This window comes from Protopterus annectens, chromosome 1.part1, assembly GCF_019279795.1.
Source record: "Protopterus annectens isolate FY-2018-M chromosome 1.part1, PAN1.0, whole genome shotgun sequence".
NCBI classification, from domain to species: domain Eukaryota; kingdom Metazoa; phylum Chordata; order Ceratodontiformes; family Protopteridae; genus Protopterus; species Protopterus annectens.
The window spans coordinates 1,759,627,201-1,759,648,181 of NC_056726.1; the positions used below are offsets into that span (position 1 = coordinate 1,759,627,201).

The window sequence follows — 20,981 nt, forward strand, 5'->3', positions numbered from 1 at the left end:
GCTGCACCAATACGCCATCCAGATAAGATACTTCATTTTACTCTTTCCTAATTTTCAGAAGTGAGTGTACAGGCTCTAAAATCAGTAGTGAATATTTGTCAGTCCTTAATTTTTTTTTTGTAAGCTTGCAGTAATATTTGAACTCCTTTCTTAGCACCACTATCTTGTTTTTCTATCCTTCAGGAAAATTGATAACTAAATACTGCAAGGCTTCATCACCAGTGGCACAAAGAAATACTGCAACACAGTATATCTTTTCAGAATTCTTGGCTATTCCATCAAATTTCTGTATCTAAAGCTTTCAGTTTTCTGCTAGGTTTCTATTCAGGAAGAAAACACATGGTGGTTACAATCAGAGCATTTTTCTGCTGTAAATTATACTTTTTTTTTTACTTCCAAATGCATAAACTCTGAAAACAAATATGTTTCTCCATTTCTGCAAATATATTTAACTGATTCTGCAAGTATTTCTTTATTTCTAACACTATCAGTTTGTACGGATGATTATTAAACAACTCAGTCACTATGAATAAGCTTCCAGTTTGTATTCAGACTAAACTCTCTAGCTGTATCTCGACAGGTGGCTTTCTATAGCTAGACCATAGCATTTAAAGCTGTGCAGTATAAATATTAGATGGCTATTAGAAATTGACAAGCTGCAACATTTATAAAACATCTGATTTAAAATTAGCTGTCATTTTTCAGAGCAAATGACAAAAAGCTAGACAAAATTAAATATGTATTGTTGTTAATGATTTTAGGCCTGAAAGGAATATATGCACTTATCTATGTTTATTTTTCTGTAGATTGATAGAGATAGATAATAAGGTGATATATTTTTCATTTTAACTGTTGTGATAGAAAATAGCATTAAACAGATAGTTTTGTTTTCATTAAAACCGGAGCTGGTTAAGGCTGTGAGCTGTTGTTCTTGTGATATAGGCTTTGATTCTCTCTCAAGTCCTCATTGCATACTGTGTAACCTCAGACAAATCATTTAAACACACATATTTCCCAGGTCTCCCCTGAAAAGGGACTGTGTGTTCAGTTTGCCTACCTGGTTAACAAGTTGGTATTATTATCTGTGAATTATGAGCACAATATGGCTCTCCTCCAACATTAGCAATGAAATCATAATTTTGGGTGACACCAATATCAATTGGTCATCCATTCATTCTTCCTCAAACCCACTTAATATCAACCTTTACAACTTCTCACAACTAATTAATAACATTACCCGCCCCTCAAAATCTCTTTCAAAGGGTAGCATTCTAGACTGGATTCTAGTCTCTCACCCTCATTATTTCTCCAACAGTGGTATCCTTCCAGACTCCTTTAGTGATCACCTACCTATCATCACATATCGACTACCAGCACCTTTACAGAGAACACATAATTATATTACTACCCACAACCATAAAAATTTCAACCCAATAGCTTTCTCCAACTCTCTAAAAGTAGTTGACTGGAACATTCTAAAAACTTTACCTTTAGACAATGCCGTAGCCCACTTCAACACAACCTTCTTGAACCTTCTAGACTACCATGCTCCTATAAGGACTAAAAGAATAAAACTAAAAACTAGCCCCTGGTTAACCAAAGACACACTAACAGCCATGCGACACAGAGACAAGGCCTGGACACTTTATCAGAAAAATAAAACTCCACTCACTCATAATGAATTCAAAACACTTAGAAACAAAGTAAAAAGGCTTGTCATCACCGATCGGCAAAACTGCTTTTCCATACTCCAAAACACTAACAACACAAATCCTCAAAAATTCTGGAAAGGAATCTCTTCCCTTATCAATCCTGGCAAAATAGCCAACCCCAGCCCAGACCCCAATGCTTTTGATACGGACTTGGCTACACAATTCAATTCTTTTTTCATTAATTCTATTTCCAAACTAACCTCCTCTTTCTCTGATACCACTACATCCTCAACTTCACCCTCATCCAACTCTACCTTTCCCTCCACTCCCACCACCACTCTTGCTTCCTCTCCAATACCACAACCCTCAAATACCCTACCCCCCCTTTCTCAACCTTTCTCACTTAAACCTATTCCCACATCTGCCATAAAAAAACTCCTCCAGAAACTAAAGCCATGCTCTAATGCCCCAGTCAATATTCCTTCTTACTTCCTTAGCATAGCCTACCCTATTAGTATTCTAATCAACCGCTCTATCCAAGAAAGCATGGTACCCCAAATTTGGAGAAAGGCATTTATCATACCATTGCATAAATGTGGCAATAATAACAATATTACAAACTTCCGTCCCATAGCTATTCTGTCTCCCATCTCTAAACTCCTAGAAAAATGTATCCATTTGCAGCTCCTACCTTACCTCTTAGACAATCACCTGCTGACTCCAACCCAGCATGGCTTTAGACCTAGCCATAGTACTATGACAGCCCTCCTCTCCTTCCTAGAAACTATAAATAAAGCCCGGGACTCTGGACACATTGTTTCTACCCTTCTACTAGACCTCTCAAAGGCCTTTGACACTATCTCTCATAAACTACTCCTAAATAAACTCTCCCAACTTAACTTATCTCCTTCCTCATTAAACTGGTTCTCTAGTTACTTATCTAATAGAGCTCAAGCAGTTAAATGGAAAAAAGCCACCTCCTCATTCCTTAATACCCCAACTGGGGTCCCCCAAGGTTCCATATTGGGTCCTCTTCTATTCAACATCTTCATAAATGACTTCCGTAATTCTATCCCATTCTCTAATATTACTCAATATGCAGACGATTCAACTATTATCTGCTCAGCCACATCCATCCCTGTAGTCCAAAAGCTTACACAAGACACATTCTCAATCACTGAACAATGGATGAGAAAAAACCACCTAGCACTAAATGCTTCTAAAACCAAATTAATGGTATTTACACCCTCTAGACACATCTCTATCAATCCAAACTCTTTTTAATCACTAGTAACAACAACAACACAACCTTGGAATTGGTGCCAGAGGCTAAGTTACTTGGGGTTCAAATTGATAGTCAGCTTAAATTCAACTCCCACATACAACTTAACATCAAAAAAACTCATCAAAAACTAGGCATGCTCTACCGACAAAATTGTTTCCTTATACCCTCTACTAAAATCACTCTCTTCCACATTCCTGATTCCCTCTCTTCTTTATGGAGCCCTACTCCTGACTAACCTACAGTCTTTCCTCAAAACACAACTTTCCTCATGCTACAATAAAATAGCCAAATTCGCTACTAGTCATAAAACATCTACTCACCATTGTTCTTCTCTCCACAAACTAGAATGGCTAGAACTACCCAACCAACTCATCTATTCTCAACTTACTCTTGCTCATAAGATCATTTTCAAACCCTTCCTTTGTCCATCTCTCTCCTCTGCCTTTAAAATGCACATACCCAATAGAGTACTCAGAACTAATAACCAAAACCTAATTGAATTATACAAACCAATACGACCCCCAGGTAAAAATCTCCTATCCTATAGTCTAGCTTGTCTCTGGAATTCCCTACCTCCAGCTATTCATACCACCTTCAACCATTTTACATTCAAAAAATCCCTTTACTCTCATCTACTAACCCAGTGGGAATGCTCTTGCACCCACCCTTCATAAATCAAGACTGCCTTTACCTCCTTCCTCCTCCTTACCTACAATTTCCTTGTTTCTGCCTCTCCTATAGTATTACTCTGTATCCTTTAGCTAACTTCCTTACTCAAAATGGCTCTCAGTATCTCCACTGAAATGTTTCCATCTCCTAATCAGTTTCATCAGTAATTGCACCTAAATGTTATACTCTTACTATATAATTTTGTAAATACTGTAATATGAATTGCTTCTATAGTATGTACCATCTGAAATGTTGATCACCAGTATAATGCTTAACTATGTAATTTTGTAAATATTGTAATACATATCCAAAAACTATGTAACCTTGTTTCTGGAGCTTTTCTCCCCAGGACCCCATTGAAAATGGGTTCATCTTGGCCCAATGGACTATCCTGGTAAACCAACTGCAAATAAAATAAATAAAATAAATAAATATAAGGATTTTTATAATTAAGTGTCTCAATAGCTTTCTCTGAATATGTATGTGGCAATATTTTAAATCATTTGACAAGTGCAAACCTTTATGTTTACAAGAAGCGCAAAAATAACCCAAAATAGTGACTAGTCTAAGAGCAGCGTTATTAGACATAATTAGTAACAACGAAGTTAATATATAATTCATTCATTTTAAAAAAAAAAATTCACCTACCAAATACTCCATTGACAAATCCACATTCACCATACAGAGCCAAAACAATACCCTCCTTGAAATTGTTCCCAACACCAAGCTTCTTAGTATCATTATTGATGAAGAACTAAAATTTGACACCCACATCCACTCCACAGTCAAGAAAATTCACCAAAAGTTAGGTCTCCTCTACAGGCACAACCGCTTCCTAAGCCCCTCTACCCATCAAACTCTTGCATCCACCTTCCTACTCCCCCTCCCTTATGTATGGTGCTCCTCTTTTCACCAATCTCCATCTTGACCTTCGGTCCAAACTTGAATCCTGCTACTACAAGATCTCCAAATTTGCAACCAGTTCAAAAAAACTCATCTCACCACTGCCACTCCCTCCTTTCCCTCAATTGGCTTGAATAATCCAACTACCTCAGTTACCAACAACTCACCATTGCCCGCAAGCTCATCTTTAAACCTGACAACTGCCTAGCTCTCGCTACTTCCTTAAAACCTTACATTCTCAACCACTCACTCAGATCCAAAAACCAAAATCTCCTTCTGGTCCACAAACCTGCACGACCTCCTGGCCATCTACTGCTGTCCCACTCCTTAGCTAAACAGTGGAACTCTCTCCCCACACGCCTACTCAGAGGTGACCTATGCCTGACGTTTAAAGCTATGTCCAACCCAGAATTAATGGACATGCTTCACCTCAGGAAATCCAAATCCCTTAGAGCTACATGCTCCAGGGACTTGAACCTCAGCATGGCAATAAATAGGACATGCTGGAGGGACAGATTCATATCCCAAAGGCTCCCCTCACTCTGGAACAGGATCCCAATCCATGTTAGGCAGAGCCCCACACTGACCCATTTTAAGAGAAATCTTGACGAGTGGATGAGGGATCGTAAGTTTACCCCTGGGATCTCTTCTATGTCCTTGCTAGACAGAGGCACAGTAAACTAACTTTAAAAGGGCTATCTTCTGTGACCTTAACTAATCTAAAAGGGAGGCAAAAGCCAAACACACTCGGGCTAGGCTTATAAATGCCCTAGGGCAGATAGCCTAGTGTCAGCCTATGAACCTGTGCAACCTACCTAACCATACAAATTTCAAATCTCAGCTACTCTGTCATCTTTCTTCCAAATGGGAATGCCCTTGCCACGCTCCAACTTAAATCCCCCCCCCCCATTCCACCTTGCACTGACTCATCCAACTACCTCTACTATTACTTCATCCCACCCAAAACAGTCCCTCCCCTACTAAAAACAAATTTTCTCTCTAATATCTATTGTACTATATTCTCCAATCTCAAATATACTATATCCTCTTCATGCATAATATTTTCCTAACCTACTAATGGCTAGTAGCTATATATTTTGAAATGTTAATCCTACAGTTGAATTTATAACAAAGATATTCACTATATGTAAATGTTGAAATTTCTGTATTGAATTATGTCTTTTCATTATTGTAACATTGTGACAAGCCAATTGCAAATATCATGGAGCTTATCGGTAAATGTTTAATTAGCTGTATGAACTATGTCCTTTTGTAACATGTGAAATATAACTTGCAATTATTGTGGAGCTTTTCCCCCCGGGCCTCCACTGAAAATGGGCTCTTTTTGGCCCAGTGGACTTCCCCGGTCATCAAACTTAAATAAGTAAATAAATATGGAGAAAAGTTTGAGGGTCTGCATAACAATGCGTAATGGTTAATACATTTATTATACTAAATTATAAGCCAAACAATCTTGTGCCAGTTTTGTAACGACTCTCCTGCTCTTGGTTGAGGAGGGTGGTTTAAAATGTCTTAAACTGATAAGAAGCTGCTGGTATCAAATAGAAATACCACATGAAGGTATTACTGGTGCTAACAAGTTAATAACTGCAGTCACTGATCCTTGTATAAGAATTTTTGTTTTGTATGTTTTGTACTTTCAGGTGTCAAACTTAGCAGCCTGCTTGGAAGAAAGGGGTGTCTGGAGAAGATGCAGTACTACTGGGATGTGGGCTTTTATCTAGGGACCAGCATTCTTGCATACGACGTGAACAAGGCTATTACAGCATCTGAGAAGCTTTACCAGCTGAATGCTCCCATGTGGTATGTGAAAATAAATGCACTGCAATAGGCACTGTGTTGTCGTTTCATACAGATTGCACTAAGGATATTACGTGATGTGATTCCAGAATATAAATTTATCTCGCTGGCCTGCTAGTGTTTGGGCAAAGACATTCACCTCAGTGTCACCAGCAGATCTGCTTGAATATTCGCCTAGACATTCACACTGGAAAAACAAATGGGGGAGTGCACTTCAGCAGTTCATGCCCATTATTATGTAGAAGGATAAATCCTGCATTCTACAAATCAGGTAGTGATAAGCTCCAGTTAATATAACAGAGATGTACAAACCTGATCAAAAAATGTCAGAAGTTAAAAAATGCATACACGTGTTAACACATATATTTACACACTGGCAACTCTCACAGGTAGTAAACATCAAATGTAAAACTATTTGCATGAGTATTCAATGGCATAAAGGTTAAGCTCTTTACCTCACAGATACAAGGTAGAGGGCTTGATTCTGACCTCTCTCAGTTGGATATAGGTTCGTACTAGGTTCATAGGTAAACAGTAAGCTGTCAGTCTGCTTGTAATGGTCTGCAGACTGATAGCCTAGTATTTACCTATGAACCTATATCCAGCTGACAGCAAACTAAATGAGGTAAAATGGTTGAATAATCTACCTACTTAAATTACAAGTGACACTGACTTTAAAACTATATTTTGCATGAAGGTAGCCCCACATCCCCTTCATTTTATATGTACTAACTTCATGGTTGCACAACTTTGGGCACTAGAGAAAAAACGTTAATATTGAAATGCCTTATACAGGTACAATCTTGCTTTGCAGCCAAGTAATGTAAAATGATTTCAGGAACTGTCCATTCAAGGAGGTAAATTTAATCTTAAGGTAGAACTTTCAAGATGAACGTCAACAAAACAGGCATTGATATTCAATAATGAAGTGTGTACTATTTAGGATTTCAACAGATCTCACTATTGAGGCACTTAAGAACATCACTCTGTAACTTTCTGTATCATTGCACAGTGTAGTATAATGCACTACTGAATACAAGAATGACTGATCACAAGAAGCAAGAAATGGCTGTAGGTGTCCATAACATGATGGTGATATCATCCACTGTGGTACATTGACTCTATATGTACAGGAATTTTATGGAGAACAGCAACAAGATCTGTGATATTAAGAAGTAAAGTGAGTGTCTGCTTACTTTGGGAATGCTGTTAAGCTAAGAGACAGACCTTCCTCTACATTTTTAAAATTCATTTAGATTGTGTGAACCTTCAAAGAGAAAGAGGGGAGGATTCTCCTAACCGATCACAAGAAAGTAAAAATCAGGTCCATTTTCAGTTTGGGCTTTTGGTTTTGGTACATACAGTAAGTGCTGACTGAACTTTAGTTGGCTTTTGTATTGTGCCAGTTTACTAGACCAGATAGATAAGGGCATAGATTTTTGTGGAATCGTCCTTAATATTAGCTAATCATGTTTAGAGATACCGGCTTTCCATTTTTCTGGGAAATCCCAAATATGGACTAGCTAAGCTTTGGAAAAAGAGTCTTCATAGAATTTAGCACTTCAGGCCACATCACTCAACCTCTATTTCTTTTTGTATTTAATACTCACAGCAAGAGGTTCCCCGTTTCATTCTCAGCTGGGGCACCTTCTTTGAGGAGTCTGCATGTCCTCCCTGTGTTCACGTGGGTTTCCTCTGGTTGCTGCGGTTTCATCCAACAATCCAAGGACATGCAGTAGGTGGATTGGACACACTAAATTGGCCATATGTGTGAGTGTGTGGTGTGGAAGAACTACCATGGCAGGGCTTGCCACCAGGCAGTGTAAACCTTGGCTCTATATTATTGTCACTGTTGAAGTGACATCCCGACCCCGTGTGCAAAAATGGGAAAAAGTGGTGATGGATGGATGAACTTATAGTACTGTCAGATTGGTTGCTTTAGTAGGCGTTCTGTGCATAAAACATGCTTTAATACTGCAGATATGTTGTTCTTCTTTCGGCTTTTCCTGGTTAGGGGTCACCACAGCGGAACTCGGTCTGCTAATGATTGGCAGTAGATCTTTTACGGTGCCAGCTCGACGCCCAACCTTCAAATAATGAAATCACCATAAAGGCCAGAACTTACATGTAAAAATCATGGATGTAATTCCAAGATTTCATCTCAAGTTTGAGTCTCTAAATCAGGGAAGAAGACCTTCCACACACCTTAACTGCTTGTCAATCACTTTTTGCATCAAGTATATAGATCTAGGTCCAAGTAACTCAATCATTCCCACCTAGAGCTGTAAGAAGAGAAGACTTATCTGGGGGCTTTCTGTGTTGCCTCTAGCTTACCCTTTGCGTCAGATGCTATTGGGTGACTCCACTATGGCCATCTGCTGTTCCTTGGGCCATTTATATCTTTCTCTTGGTTCCTCTGGACTGCTTTTCGGGACCAGGAGGCAAGATTGTCCACTGTGGCTGTTCATCTACTCTTATTGAGTAAGGAAGAGCTTCTCTTGCTAACATCAGGGAAAGGGCTTGGTTTTGCCCCTTTGCTACACCACTCTGAGGAGCTTCATTCTTGGGGAATGGACCATCATTCAAGCCACTGTTTTATGGTGCAGGTCGCCCAGAAAAAAGAAATTTAAGTTTAGACATTTAACATCTAAAGTAGATAAGGGGGACGGTGTGGGTTTGCTAACGATTTTTTTAAAGCCCTTTGGTCTTTACAGGCTGAATCTGCCACTCATTGAAAAAGGGGAAAACATTTCTCTCTGTCAGATTCTCATTCCTAGTATGAGTGTCATGATTTAGACTGAGCATTTTTCTCAGATTCCTAGTAAACAGAATAGGGAATCTGATTCTGAATAAAGTTATTTTTCAGACTCCCTTTCTAACTAGTTGCTTTTTCTGAAACTATTGCAAGAATGAAGGACTTGCTTCAGTGGGAACAAAAATAAATAAGAGTTCCAACATAAATACTGAGATTTGTTACAGGTTGATTTTTCTCAATGTGTAGCTGTTCCTCCTTTGTTGTAATTTGCCTAACAGTCAGCCATCTGGTCACAGAAAGTCAGGTAAATTATATAAGGTACCCCAAGCCCACAAATTCCTTTTTTCTAAAATCAGGTAGAATCTTGCAGTCATTTCTCTGTCAAAATCAGCTTTTATGAAGCTTCTTATGGCAGTTAGCCATATTCCTTCTGAAAAGCAGCTAAAAACTGTTGATAAATTTTAGAAGCAAGTTTATACTTTTTCCACATTAGCCTTCAGAATCTTGAATTGTCAGCTCACAAGTTTAAGTTTCTTCTGGCTTCCTTTGACAGTAAGGGAAAGTTAATTGTTGACCTCCCTTCTTCAGAGACTGAGGCATCTCTGAATACATTATTACCATCTTTGTCTCAGGTAACCAAACATTTTACAAAATGTGCTAATGGCACTTGTTGATGCTGCTCCTGTTGTAGCTGCCACTAGATCAGTGATGAGAAGATTTGCCTAGCTACATTCTTAAAATTTATCAGAGGATGTCAAAACTGAGGAACCGAATGCTCCCCTGGATAAAGATGTGTTATTTGATCCTTCCTCTGCTGAGTGAGGTCTTTAAAGGGTTTGGTGAAAGGGGGGATGTTAAATCGACTGGGCTACCTAGATTTTTCAACCCACCTTGCCAAAATATAATAGAAACTGTTTCTTCCAGTTTTGGTCCCTATTTTAGGAAACTGAATAAGTGTTTCCAGAAAAGCACAGAAAAACGAAATTTCAAAAAGCAATGTCAGGCACAGTCAAAGATGAAAAGAGTGTTCTTCCAGGTCAAAGGACAATGTAAAGAAAGCACACAGACTATAAGCACCTCCATATGCTCTCCCCTCCCCACCCTGGCAATCATGTAGAGCTTTCCCGAAATGTAGGTCTTCACTTTCCTCTGCAGCACCCCATAACTTTAGACATATGAGTTATGAGAGTGATTTTAAAAGGCTACAAGTTTCAGTGGGAGTCCCTTCCTCCTTTCCAGGGATTCCTCCTCTTCTGTCCAACCAAACCTCTCTGTTCCCTCGTACTGTAGATCAGATGTTGTATCAGGAAGTTATAGAACTTGTTCTCCCACATCTAAGAAGGATGGGATTTTATTCAAGAATCTTTCTGTTGCCACAGAAATAAAGGAACCCAGGGACCTGTCGTAGAAGTTTCTTTTCTAACCTTTTACATCAAAATTCCAAAGTTCAAAATTCTCTGTCTACATTCTCTGTTACCTGTCATTATACCTCACAGTTTTATAGTGACTCTGGATTTAAAAGATGCTTATCATCACATTCCAGTTCTCAAAGATTTCTGATGCTCTTTATGTCTTTTCTGCATCTGGTTTACACTTTCAGTTTTCTGCTTTACACGTTAGTTTGAGTGTTGCAAAGTGTCTGGTTCCCTATTGTATGTTGCACAACATTCACACTTCCCATATTTAGATGACTGCCTTATTTTTGTAGATTCTTTTACAAGTTGTCAAGAAACTCTGGCTTGGTTAAAAAATACTTTTGAGCCTGTTTCTATGCATGTCATAGACTGCTAGAAGAACTAACAAATCAATTTTTGAAGAAATCAAACTGGTTATGTCACTCGAAGCCCAAATGATGAAGTTACAACTGTCTTATTTTGGTTACACAGTCAGAAGAGAGAGAGAGAGATTACTGGAGAAGGACAATATGTTTTGGAAGATTGAAGGAACCAGGCGAAGAGGGCGACCTGCAACCAGATGGATGGACACATTGACGACAACCATAGGGATGACGCTGGAGAACCTCGCTAGAGTAGGACAGAACCGACTTCTTTTTGGATCTTTAATTCATCAAGTCATTAGGACTCGAACCTGAGTCAATGGCACCTAGAGAGAGAGCCTGTTTTCAGGTAAATGTAAGAAAAATCTCCTCTTATAGGATAGTGTTTCTAAGAAATGTACTGGAGACATCCCTCTTAATGGCATTTCTTCCTCAGGACAAAATGGAATATTACAAGGATAGGTTCTGATATTTTCTAACCAGACTTTTTGTATCTCCCAGGGAATATCTCAGCATACTATGTTTATGACCTCTACTATTGTCATTATTCCTTGGACCAGGCTTCACATAAAGACAATTTGGTGGTTCATTAAATAATTTTGGACCCAACTCCAGCACCCCCTTTCACTTCAGATTCTAGTGTTGGGGGGGTTGTGAAACAGGAGTTACTCTTGTGGGTAAATAAGTTGTATCTCCACAGAAGTCTGTAATCACAGATGCTGCAACCAAACTGTTAAGTATTTTATTGGCTCCCTATTGAAATTTTCACATTCAAAATGCTGAATTATGACAAGCCCCCCCCCCCCCAAAAAAAAAAAAGACTGAGAGTCCAGGAAAAGAGCAAATCTCAAACATCACTCTTCTCATTTAAACTTATTTTTTTGCAGTGGAGTTAGCCCCCCTGCACCCCTGTCCCCCAAACTTGTATATATAAACTCTGAGATCAGCAAACCTTGAAGAAAAGGGAATATTCTGAAAAATAGTCATCTTGGACTTAGGATAATGCAAGTCCATTTTTCAGACTTTTAGTCTTCATGTTTTAGGACTCGCTCTGTTGGGTGCCAGCATTTCAGTGGTTACCATTTTATTTAACACTTTCATCAGAATGAAATAACAAAATGTACTATAACTTAAATACTAAAAAAATCTGATGATGATAGAAAGTTAGCTGACAGCATTTTAAAAACACATTACAATAGTAAAAAATACATTACAACAGTGGAAAATAAAAGTGACTGTTCCAAGAACTGCTAAAAAGAATGAATGATTAATTACAACCTTGCAGCATAACCTTGCAGCATACACTTTTAATAGACTAACAGGATATTTTTTCACATGCTGAGGGAATAAGTGAAATTCTTGGCAGCTCTTTCAGTTTTGCTTTTAAAAGATAAAAAAAAAATCTATATATCTATTTTGAGTCTGGCCAGTCTAGTTCTGAAGGTTCCCACAATAAGTGGTTTAGTGCAACTAGATCTGGTAGATGGCATCAATATGCTTACATTTATGTGGAAAACAATGGCATGGCATTAACACTAGCCAAAGCTTGGATAACGTGGTAAGTCCAACAGCAGGAGTAGTCAACAAAACCAAGAGATATTTGCAAAGTATTAAAAAGAAATATGGACATGGGAAAGAAAGAGAGATTTGATATGGTGAAATATTTATGCAAAGGAAAAAGCCAAATGAATCAATGTAAAGAAGGCAGCCCCAAAGATATTCAAAGAGAAATACAGGCAAAGGCATTTGGATATGGAATAGAAGTTGAAGTTATGGAGTGCCTACGAAGTGAAGGATTTGGTGTAGAACATCTAACACAATTTACATCACAGCAGGATGGAGTGAGTCCCCAAAATAGGGAGAAACAGGAAGATCAGGAAACATCTGAAGAAGAAATATGGACATGGGAAAGAAAAAGAGATTTAATATGGTGTAATATTTATGCAAAGGAGAAAGCAAAACTAACCAATACAAAAAGAGCAACACCAAAGATATTTGAAGAGAAATACAGGCAAAGGAATCCACACATGGAAAACTTTACAATACAAAAATTAAGAAGACAGAGGAAAAGTAGAAAAGGAGATTAGTAATGGACAAGTTAAAGAAATAGAAACTGAGGTCATGGAGTACCTGCAAAGTGAAGGATTCAGTGTAGAAAATTTAATTCAGAAAGCACCAATGGATAAAAAATCAGGCAGCAACTGAGTGTGCCAAAAATCAAAAGAAAGAATATAAGGTGAAGGATCAGATGAGAAGGCAAGAAATGTGGAAAAAGCATAATTATAGTTGCAAGTATAGGAAACTTCTGGAAGAACCTCACGTTGATCAGGAATGAACACAGGAATGGTTAATGAGAGGCAAATTCAAACCAAGAGATGAAAGGTTAATATTGGCGGCCAAAGATAGTGGGCTGTTGATTTATAAAGTCCAATGAACATGTGGGAGAAACAGACAAATGTAGGTTTTGTAAAACTGAATTGGAAACATTTGCACATCTTGTTACTGGTTGCAACATGCTAATGGGGGAAGGACTGTATACTGAAAGGCATAATAATGTGGCGAGACTGTTGCATGGGGGGATTGTGCAAACATTATGGTATTGAAGTGGCCAAAACACACTGGAAAAATAAGCCACAAAGAATTATAGAAAATGAAGAAGGCTACATCACATGGGATCATCCATTGTCAAAAGTTCAAAAGATAGATGCTAGAAAACCGGATATAATAGTCCAAGAAAAAAAGACAAGAGTAGCATTGATCATTGAAATTGCCACACCCAGTGACTACAGTGTGTTGTGTACAGAGACACACAAAGTCATAAAATATGAGGATCTGCAGGCAGAAATGAAAGCAATGTGGAAGAAAGATACCCAGACAGTTCCAATAGTAGTAGAAGCAACAGGGCTTATAAAGAATTTACAATCATATTTAGATATGTTACCAATACATGTAACTCCATACAAATTGCAGAAGGAGTAATTACTGGGCACATTGTGGGTGCTGCGAAGAGCACTACTGTCTGACATCAAAGATTGAAACAATACTAATTTCATGAACTGTAATCGTACTTTGACTTAGGAATGGGGTCCATTCCCGTCATGGTATTAGAAACCCAAAAGACTTGGAGAAATTAAAAAAGACAGGAGTAAAGTTATTTATTTTGCCTGCTATGTCTCCTGCAATTAATTTTATTTCAGTAAGACTAAAATATGGTTTAGGGACATGATATTTGAACATCTTTCTGCACAGCATCCGTAAGTGTGACTCCTGAAATGCATTAAGTAGACATGCCAAGACTTAATAATTTTAGAAAATTTCTATTTTCTATTTTGGATATGGTTCACGCAAGTGCTAAGGGTGGCAATTGGGGAGGTGGCATTAAATTACAGAGAACTTTGTTAGCAATTCAAAGTAAACTCTTAATGAACACATTACTATGAGCAGTGTATTAAAAGTATGTGCTTCAAGGTTGTAATTATTCATTCATTGTTTTTTAGCAGTTCTTAAAACAAACATGCACGCAAACACACACACACACACACACACACACACACACACACACACACACACACACACACACACACACACACACACACACACATATTTTTTCCATAGGTTCATAGGTTCAATGGTTTGGAGTTTGGAGTCTGACATGGCACAGCAATTTTAACCATGTGGGTTTCCTTGAGCCAACATAACTAAAGAAAGCCTTGTGGATTATCCGGGATACACTTACCAGTGTTGTTTTTCTTTTTTTTTCATTTTCCACTGTTGCAGTGTGTTTATTTTGTATTTTTGCAATGTTTTTTAAGACACTGTCAGGTTTGCCTCCATTTTATTATTTCATTCTGATAAAGTCCTCTGTTTGGAATGAAAGTGCTCAGTAAAATATCAGTTCACTTTTGGTTATAGCTCTGTTTACTTTACAATGTTTTATCATTGGTTATTAGTGTAGTTTATTATGTTTATCTGGTGCTAGGATATGCTTGACTGTAACCACAGATTCACCAGACTTTGCTTGTGGAGCTGTGTCCAGGAGGATTGAAATTCTAGGGTCTTTGGGGTCAAGCAAGACAAACTAGAGCACTAAATGTCAAATAAATGAAATGATGGATCTAGTAAATGCTGTCAAATTTACCCTAGGCCGTCTTCCAGTAGTCACACATGATAATACAGTAATGTGGTACATAAACAAATGGGGAAACAGGTCCTACCCCCTTTGTAGACTAGCTAAGATAGTTAGGGAGCTAGTGTCTCAGCACATTCTATCCCTCCAGAGTACCTACCTTCTGTCAGAACAAAACATTACTGTGGACAAGTTGAACAGGACCAGGCAAACCCTCATAAATATAAGTTGCACCCAAGGATCTTCTGGGAATTGATCCATCTGTGGGGAATACCTCAAGTATATATGTTTACCTCCATCCACAATACACAGTTAAAAAAGTTGTGCTTGAGGATTCTCTGCACACAGGGCTGATAGACAAAATGCTCTTTTCCTTCCCGTAAATGGGAATGTTCCTTTATGCTTTTCCACAATTCCTTCTGATAATGAGGGTTCTTCTAAAGATTCAGAAGGATGTACCAAAGGTAGTTGTGGTGACTCCATTTTGGCCTAGGAAACAGTGGGTTTCTCTTTTTTCAAAATGTCCAAGTGCAGTCATGACAAGCTTCCTCTCAGAATGGATGTATTCACACAAGACAGGGGTTGTTTGATACACCCCAACTTTCAACTTCCTCAGTTGACTGCCTGGATGATACAATTTTTTTACCTTTTATGCACCTTTTTTTCTGAAGACGTTCAGCAGGTATTAAAGGAGGCAAAGGAATCTAGTACTGTAAAATCATAAATGGATAAATGCAAAATAACTTCTAGTAAACTTACCTCAACTATGAATGTTCAGAGAGATCACTGTTACAGTAGCCACACCCTCCATCTTTCTCTTTTTGCTACTTTTATGCCAGGGTGTGATATTTGTATTATTACTCTTGATGTTTTGCCGGGTTCTAGGCTCCATCTTCTGAGACAAGATAGCTCTGAAGTTTTGGCACCATATCCACTGATTTTATACTGCTGTCCTTGAGATGCAGTGGCCAGGGCACATGGAAGATGTTCTAAAACTTTGGCAGGATATCCCATACAGTTTAGGCTACTGCAACAGTGACCTATCTGAATATCTTCTGTTATGGTAAGTGTACTTATGCAACTGATGTACTCATGTTTAATAATTATTGTGAATAATTATCATATCTCACCAGAAAGTATTTAACCTACTATAACACAACATTCAAAAAGTTGCATAGAGCAAATTTAGCAAAATAAAATAAAATCTTTACTCAGAATGAAAAGAGGATCTTAACATGATCCAGTCCATCTGCTTCAAAACTGTAGGACTCAATACCACAGAAAGCACAAACTCAACATCATCAGCTTTTCACAAAGCTTGATGTCCTCCTCTTTTTCCCATAATGCCTTTCACATCTGTCTCATTCCAGATCTCATTTGCTGCTTGAAAGCATCAATCACAGATCTCTGACTGTCGTATGTCCAGAGCTGTGTATGCCTCACCTTCTTATCCACTTTCCCTTTATTTAGCAGTCAGGAGTTTCGGGTGTAGGTGTTGTTTTTATTTTCATTTGTATATCAATGTGTGTTCTCTCCCTTTGTTCTTATTTTTTTTTCTAGGAGTGAATCAGTTCAGAAAGGTCCTTTCTGATCCTGCCTTCTTGGTGAAGATTTTTCTTTTGAGCACATTGGTAAGTCCACTCCAAGTATTCCTAGGAAAAGGTGCTGTAAAAAGAGGCACTTTGACTCTCCTTCGGAGTTTCCTAGCTTGGATACATATAATCAGTGAAGGAGATGGCCCCTCATACCCCCTTTCAGAAGATCCCACCTTTTGGGAGATCTTGCAGTTGCTGAGACAGAGGGAAAGCTGGCCCATAGATACTTTCACTAAAGAGGAGATCCTGCAAGAGGCATTTTGGACTACCTCACTTGCATCTTTTGTGGTCACTCTAGCAGATGGCATGGTAGGCCTCATTAAGGAAAAGGCTTTGCAAGAACCCAGTATGACTGAGGCTATTACAGGGAAAGACAAGATCCTCTGACCCCCCCCCCCCAACACCCTGGGCAGACTTTATTGGAGTAAGGCTTCCCTTTATGGTTGTACTGTGGTGATGGCAGCTACCAAAAGGGAACCCTCTGAGAGCTAAGTGATACATCCACCAGACAGGGATTCTCAGGTGATGGGCCACATGGGGGAAACATGCTTTTACATCATATATGTTTACTCTCAGGGCACTTAACTATATAATGCATTTGACAAGATTTCAGCATGTGCTTGCAAGAAGGATCCTTGTTTTGCTGAAGAAATTGTCAAATAGTCACAAGTGGTGGTAATGATGCTGAGCAACACTTTACTGTGAAACTCATTCATAATGTTACCAGTGGAGCAGCAAGAACAGCTGGGATAGATTGTGTGTTTTGCGCAAAACTTTAGGGTGTCTGTACCAGTGCTCCTTTCAGTGAGTCCTTTCTGTCTGAACCAAAGCTGAAGGAGAGATTGCTTTAGGGGGAACAAGAGAGCAAATCCTTTTGACTGTTAGGGTTACGTTTATAGCCCCACAACACTTCTTTTCAAGGAATCAAAAGGGTTTCAAGAACTTATGGTTCTGCAAGACTCAGCAGTAGTCTTATGAGTAATGCTCTGATCCTCCTGTGACTATGGGGGCTTCTACAATGGACACTGCCCAGAGGTAGAGGTGGACGACAGAATCAGGGATTCTGGAACTCTTCTCTAAGGAAGCACCAACATCACCCCTGTGGATTTGTCCCACTGTCCCACTCTGGGGCCATGGAGGGGGGATTTAACTGCCCCTGCATCTAGAATCACGGCAGGCCATCATGTAAGATACATATATCAAGGATATTATATCCAGAGGCTATACAATACAAGTAGGAACTATTCCTATAAATGGAAAGTAGGAACAATACTAAGCAAGCCAGCACAGGGACCATAAGAAGCCTAACCATATACATGTTTAAGAAAACACACTTAAAAGTTCTTGTCACACTTTATATGTACTTAATAATGTCCAGCACTCAGACAAAGCAGGGTGTACATGATAACTGAAATGTCTGTCTGTCTGTCTGCTCATCATCAAGAGTAGCCTTTAAGGCACACAAAGTAGTACATTTGCTTGTCTTGGATTGTAACTTATTCTGTGTGTGTGTGTGTGTGGGGGGGGGGGGGGGCAATGAGTTAGGGACCTATCCATCCAGTGAGTCTTGATATTTATTTATGCAGAGAACATAAATTGCCAAAAACTGAGATAAGGCACAAGCTTCATGAAAATGGTCACTAGTAAAGGTATTGATTGGTTTCTCTTTACATTGTATAAGCACATAGTTAGCTTATTTAAACTTGCACAAAATCACCGAATTCAATTCCTTTGAACATGCTCAACATTTTAAACAACAAAATCTGTTAAACTTCTCCTTTAGTTAAATTGACATTTTGGATGAACAGTTTATAGCGGGGAAACTCAACTGTATAAAATATAGCTTCGCAGTATCATCTGTGTGAATGATGGCCTTTTTACCTCTTCTCACACCTATTGTTTAATAGTGTTTGTCACTGAAAAGTTCTCTAATTGTTTTAATTCTAGATTCATGTAATCAAATTATAACACAACCTGAAAGGAAACCATAAATTTATGTATGTATGTATTTATTTATTTATTGACATTTGATTACTTGGAAAGTCCAACTGAGTTGAAGCCCATTTTCGGTGGAGGCCCGAGAAGAAAAGCTCCAAATTAGTAGAAAACATCTGCCAACATCTTGGCAGATAGGTTCAGTGCTAACTTTACTCCCCTCTCACCCCCTAAAGGGCCTATCTCTATACCGGAAGAATGCAAAGTTCCTGCAATCACGGCTGCAGAGGTAAAAACCACACTCTCCAAAGCCAAGAACACTGCATTCATGAGACCTGACAACATCGCAGGCTGCTTTCTACCTGAACTACAGAACGAACTGGCACGTCACCTAAGTACCATGTTCAATCATAGCCTCACCTCAGGCTTTGTGCTCACTGAATGGTGCACAGCGACTGTTATCCCACTCCACAAACGGGGACCACCACGGACCCCGGGAACTGCCGCCCCATTAGTCTGACAAGCCTGGTCTGCAAGGCTATGGAATTTATCATCATGGAACTTATAAACAATGATATTCTGGACCCCACCCAGTTTGGGATTGTAAAAGGCAGATCATGTCTCCTAAACCTGATAGACTTCTTTGAAGCGGTCACCAAAGCTGTAGATGTGAATAAGGTGGTTCACACAGCCTATCTAGATCTCGCCAAGGCTTTTGACACCATCTTCCACTCTGGAATTATAGATAAATTCACTAAACTAGGTATAAATCCCTATCTCACAAAATAGGTTGCCAACTGGCTCACTGTCAGAACCCACACTGTGAAAGTAGCAGATTCCAAATCCGACTTCAGATCAGTGACAAGTGGAGTACCACAGGGTTCAATTCTGGGACCTCTCCTGTTTGTTATCTACTTCTCAGAAGTACAGACTAACACAGAAAGTCTTTGGCTAACGAAGTTCGCAGATGACTGCAAACTAGGAGCCATAATCGAAATTCCTAATGATGTGGACATCCTAGAAAAAGGCCCCACTGAGACAGATGCCTGGTGTCAAAGCCATGGCCTCAAGCTCAATACCAAAAAGTGCATTGTCATCCCTTTTGGTAAAACTCTGTACCCATGAACTACCACATAGGCGGTAGTCTACTTAATACTGAAAGTGTGATAAGAGACCTTGGGACACAGGTAGACAGTAGTCTCTCCTTTGATAATCACATCGCCACCATAGTCAGAAAATCCTTCTACGTGGCACACCTCATCATAAAAGGTTTCTCATCCAGGAAAAAAAAGAGGTCATTGTTCCCCTCTATTCGTCACTCATTAGACCCATTGTAGAGTACAACACCCCTTTTGGTATGTACCTCACAAGACATCTACAACAACTAGAAAGGCCACAGAAATACCTCACAAACAGGATTACTGGCCTCAAACAGATGCCCTATGCAGACCGTCTCAAAAAACTCCAGCTTTACTCCGTCGCATATCACCTACTCAGAGGCGATCTCTGCCTAACATACAAAGCTATATCAAACCCAAAGCTGCTGGACGTGCTCCGCTTAAAGAAATCCCAATCCCTCCGAGCTACATGCTCTAGGGACCTATACCTTGTCACCACAATAAACAGAACATGCTGGAGGGACAGATTCCTGTCCCAGAGACTTTCCATACTCTGGAACAAACTACCTATCTATATCAAACAAAGCTCCTCATTAGCACTCTTCAAGAAAAATCTTGATGATTGGATGGGAGATAGAAAATTCACCCTGGGGATCTCTTCTGTGGCTGTGCTTCACAGGGGCTCAGGAAAATAATTTTCTTGGATGGAGAAAGCCAAGGTACCTTTTTGGCTAGCCTTATATAGGCCCTAGGGCCAATAGCCTAGTACCTACCTATGAACCTATGTAAAGAATCTCCACGGCAATACCCAGATTTGCTCTGAGCTACTGCACAATGGTACCTCCTATACCAAGACAACAGAGAATGCCAATATACTGGCCGACAGACTCATTGCCAAGTTTACCTCTCTCTCTGCTCCCAAGGGACCAGTCACAATATCAGTAGATTGCCAGGCACCCAGTATTACTGCTGTGCAAGTTAAAACAGCACTGTCCAAGGCCAAGAATACAGCTTCTATGGGACTTGACAATATCCCTGCCTGTGTTCTACATGAACTACAGAGTGAACTGGCACCTCACCTGTGTTCCCTGTTCAACCACAGCCTTACCTCAGGCTTTGTCCCTACCAAATGGTGCACTGCTACAGGCATCCCTCTCCACAAAGGAGGAGCGACTACAGACCCTGGGAACTATCGCCCCATTAGCCTGATGAGTCTGATATGCAAAGCTATGGAACGCATCATCATGGACCTAATAAACAAGGATATAGGGAATCTCTAAACTCTGGATCCCACACAGTTTGGTTTTATGAAGGGTAGATCATGCCTGCTCAACTTAGTCAACTT

At 39.3% G+C, this 20,981-nt stretch overlaps 1 protein-coding gene across 1 annotated transcript in view; it reads left to right on the top strand.

Moving 5' to 3' along the window:
- Positions 1-20,981, top strand: part of MAP3K6 (mitogen-activated protein kinase kinase kinase 6) — a 1,891,200-nt gene that overhangs the window by 663,115 nt on the left and 1,207,104 nt on the right. Inside the window, exon 9 of the mRNA XM_044084347.1 lies at positions 6,174-6,333. Within this exon, the coding sequence (XP_043940282.1) occupies positions 6,174-6,333 (160 nt within the window). The remainder of the gene's footprint in view (positions 1-6,173; positions 6,334-20,981) is intronic.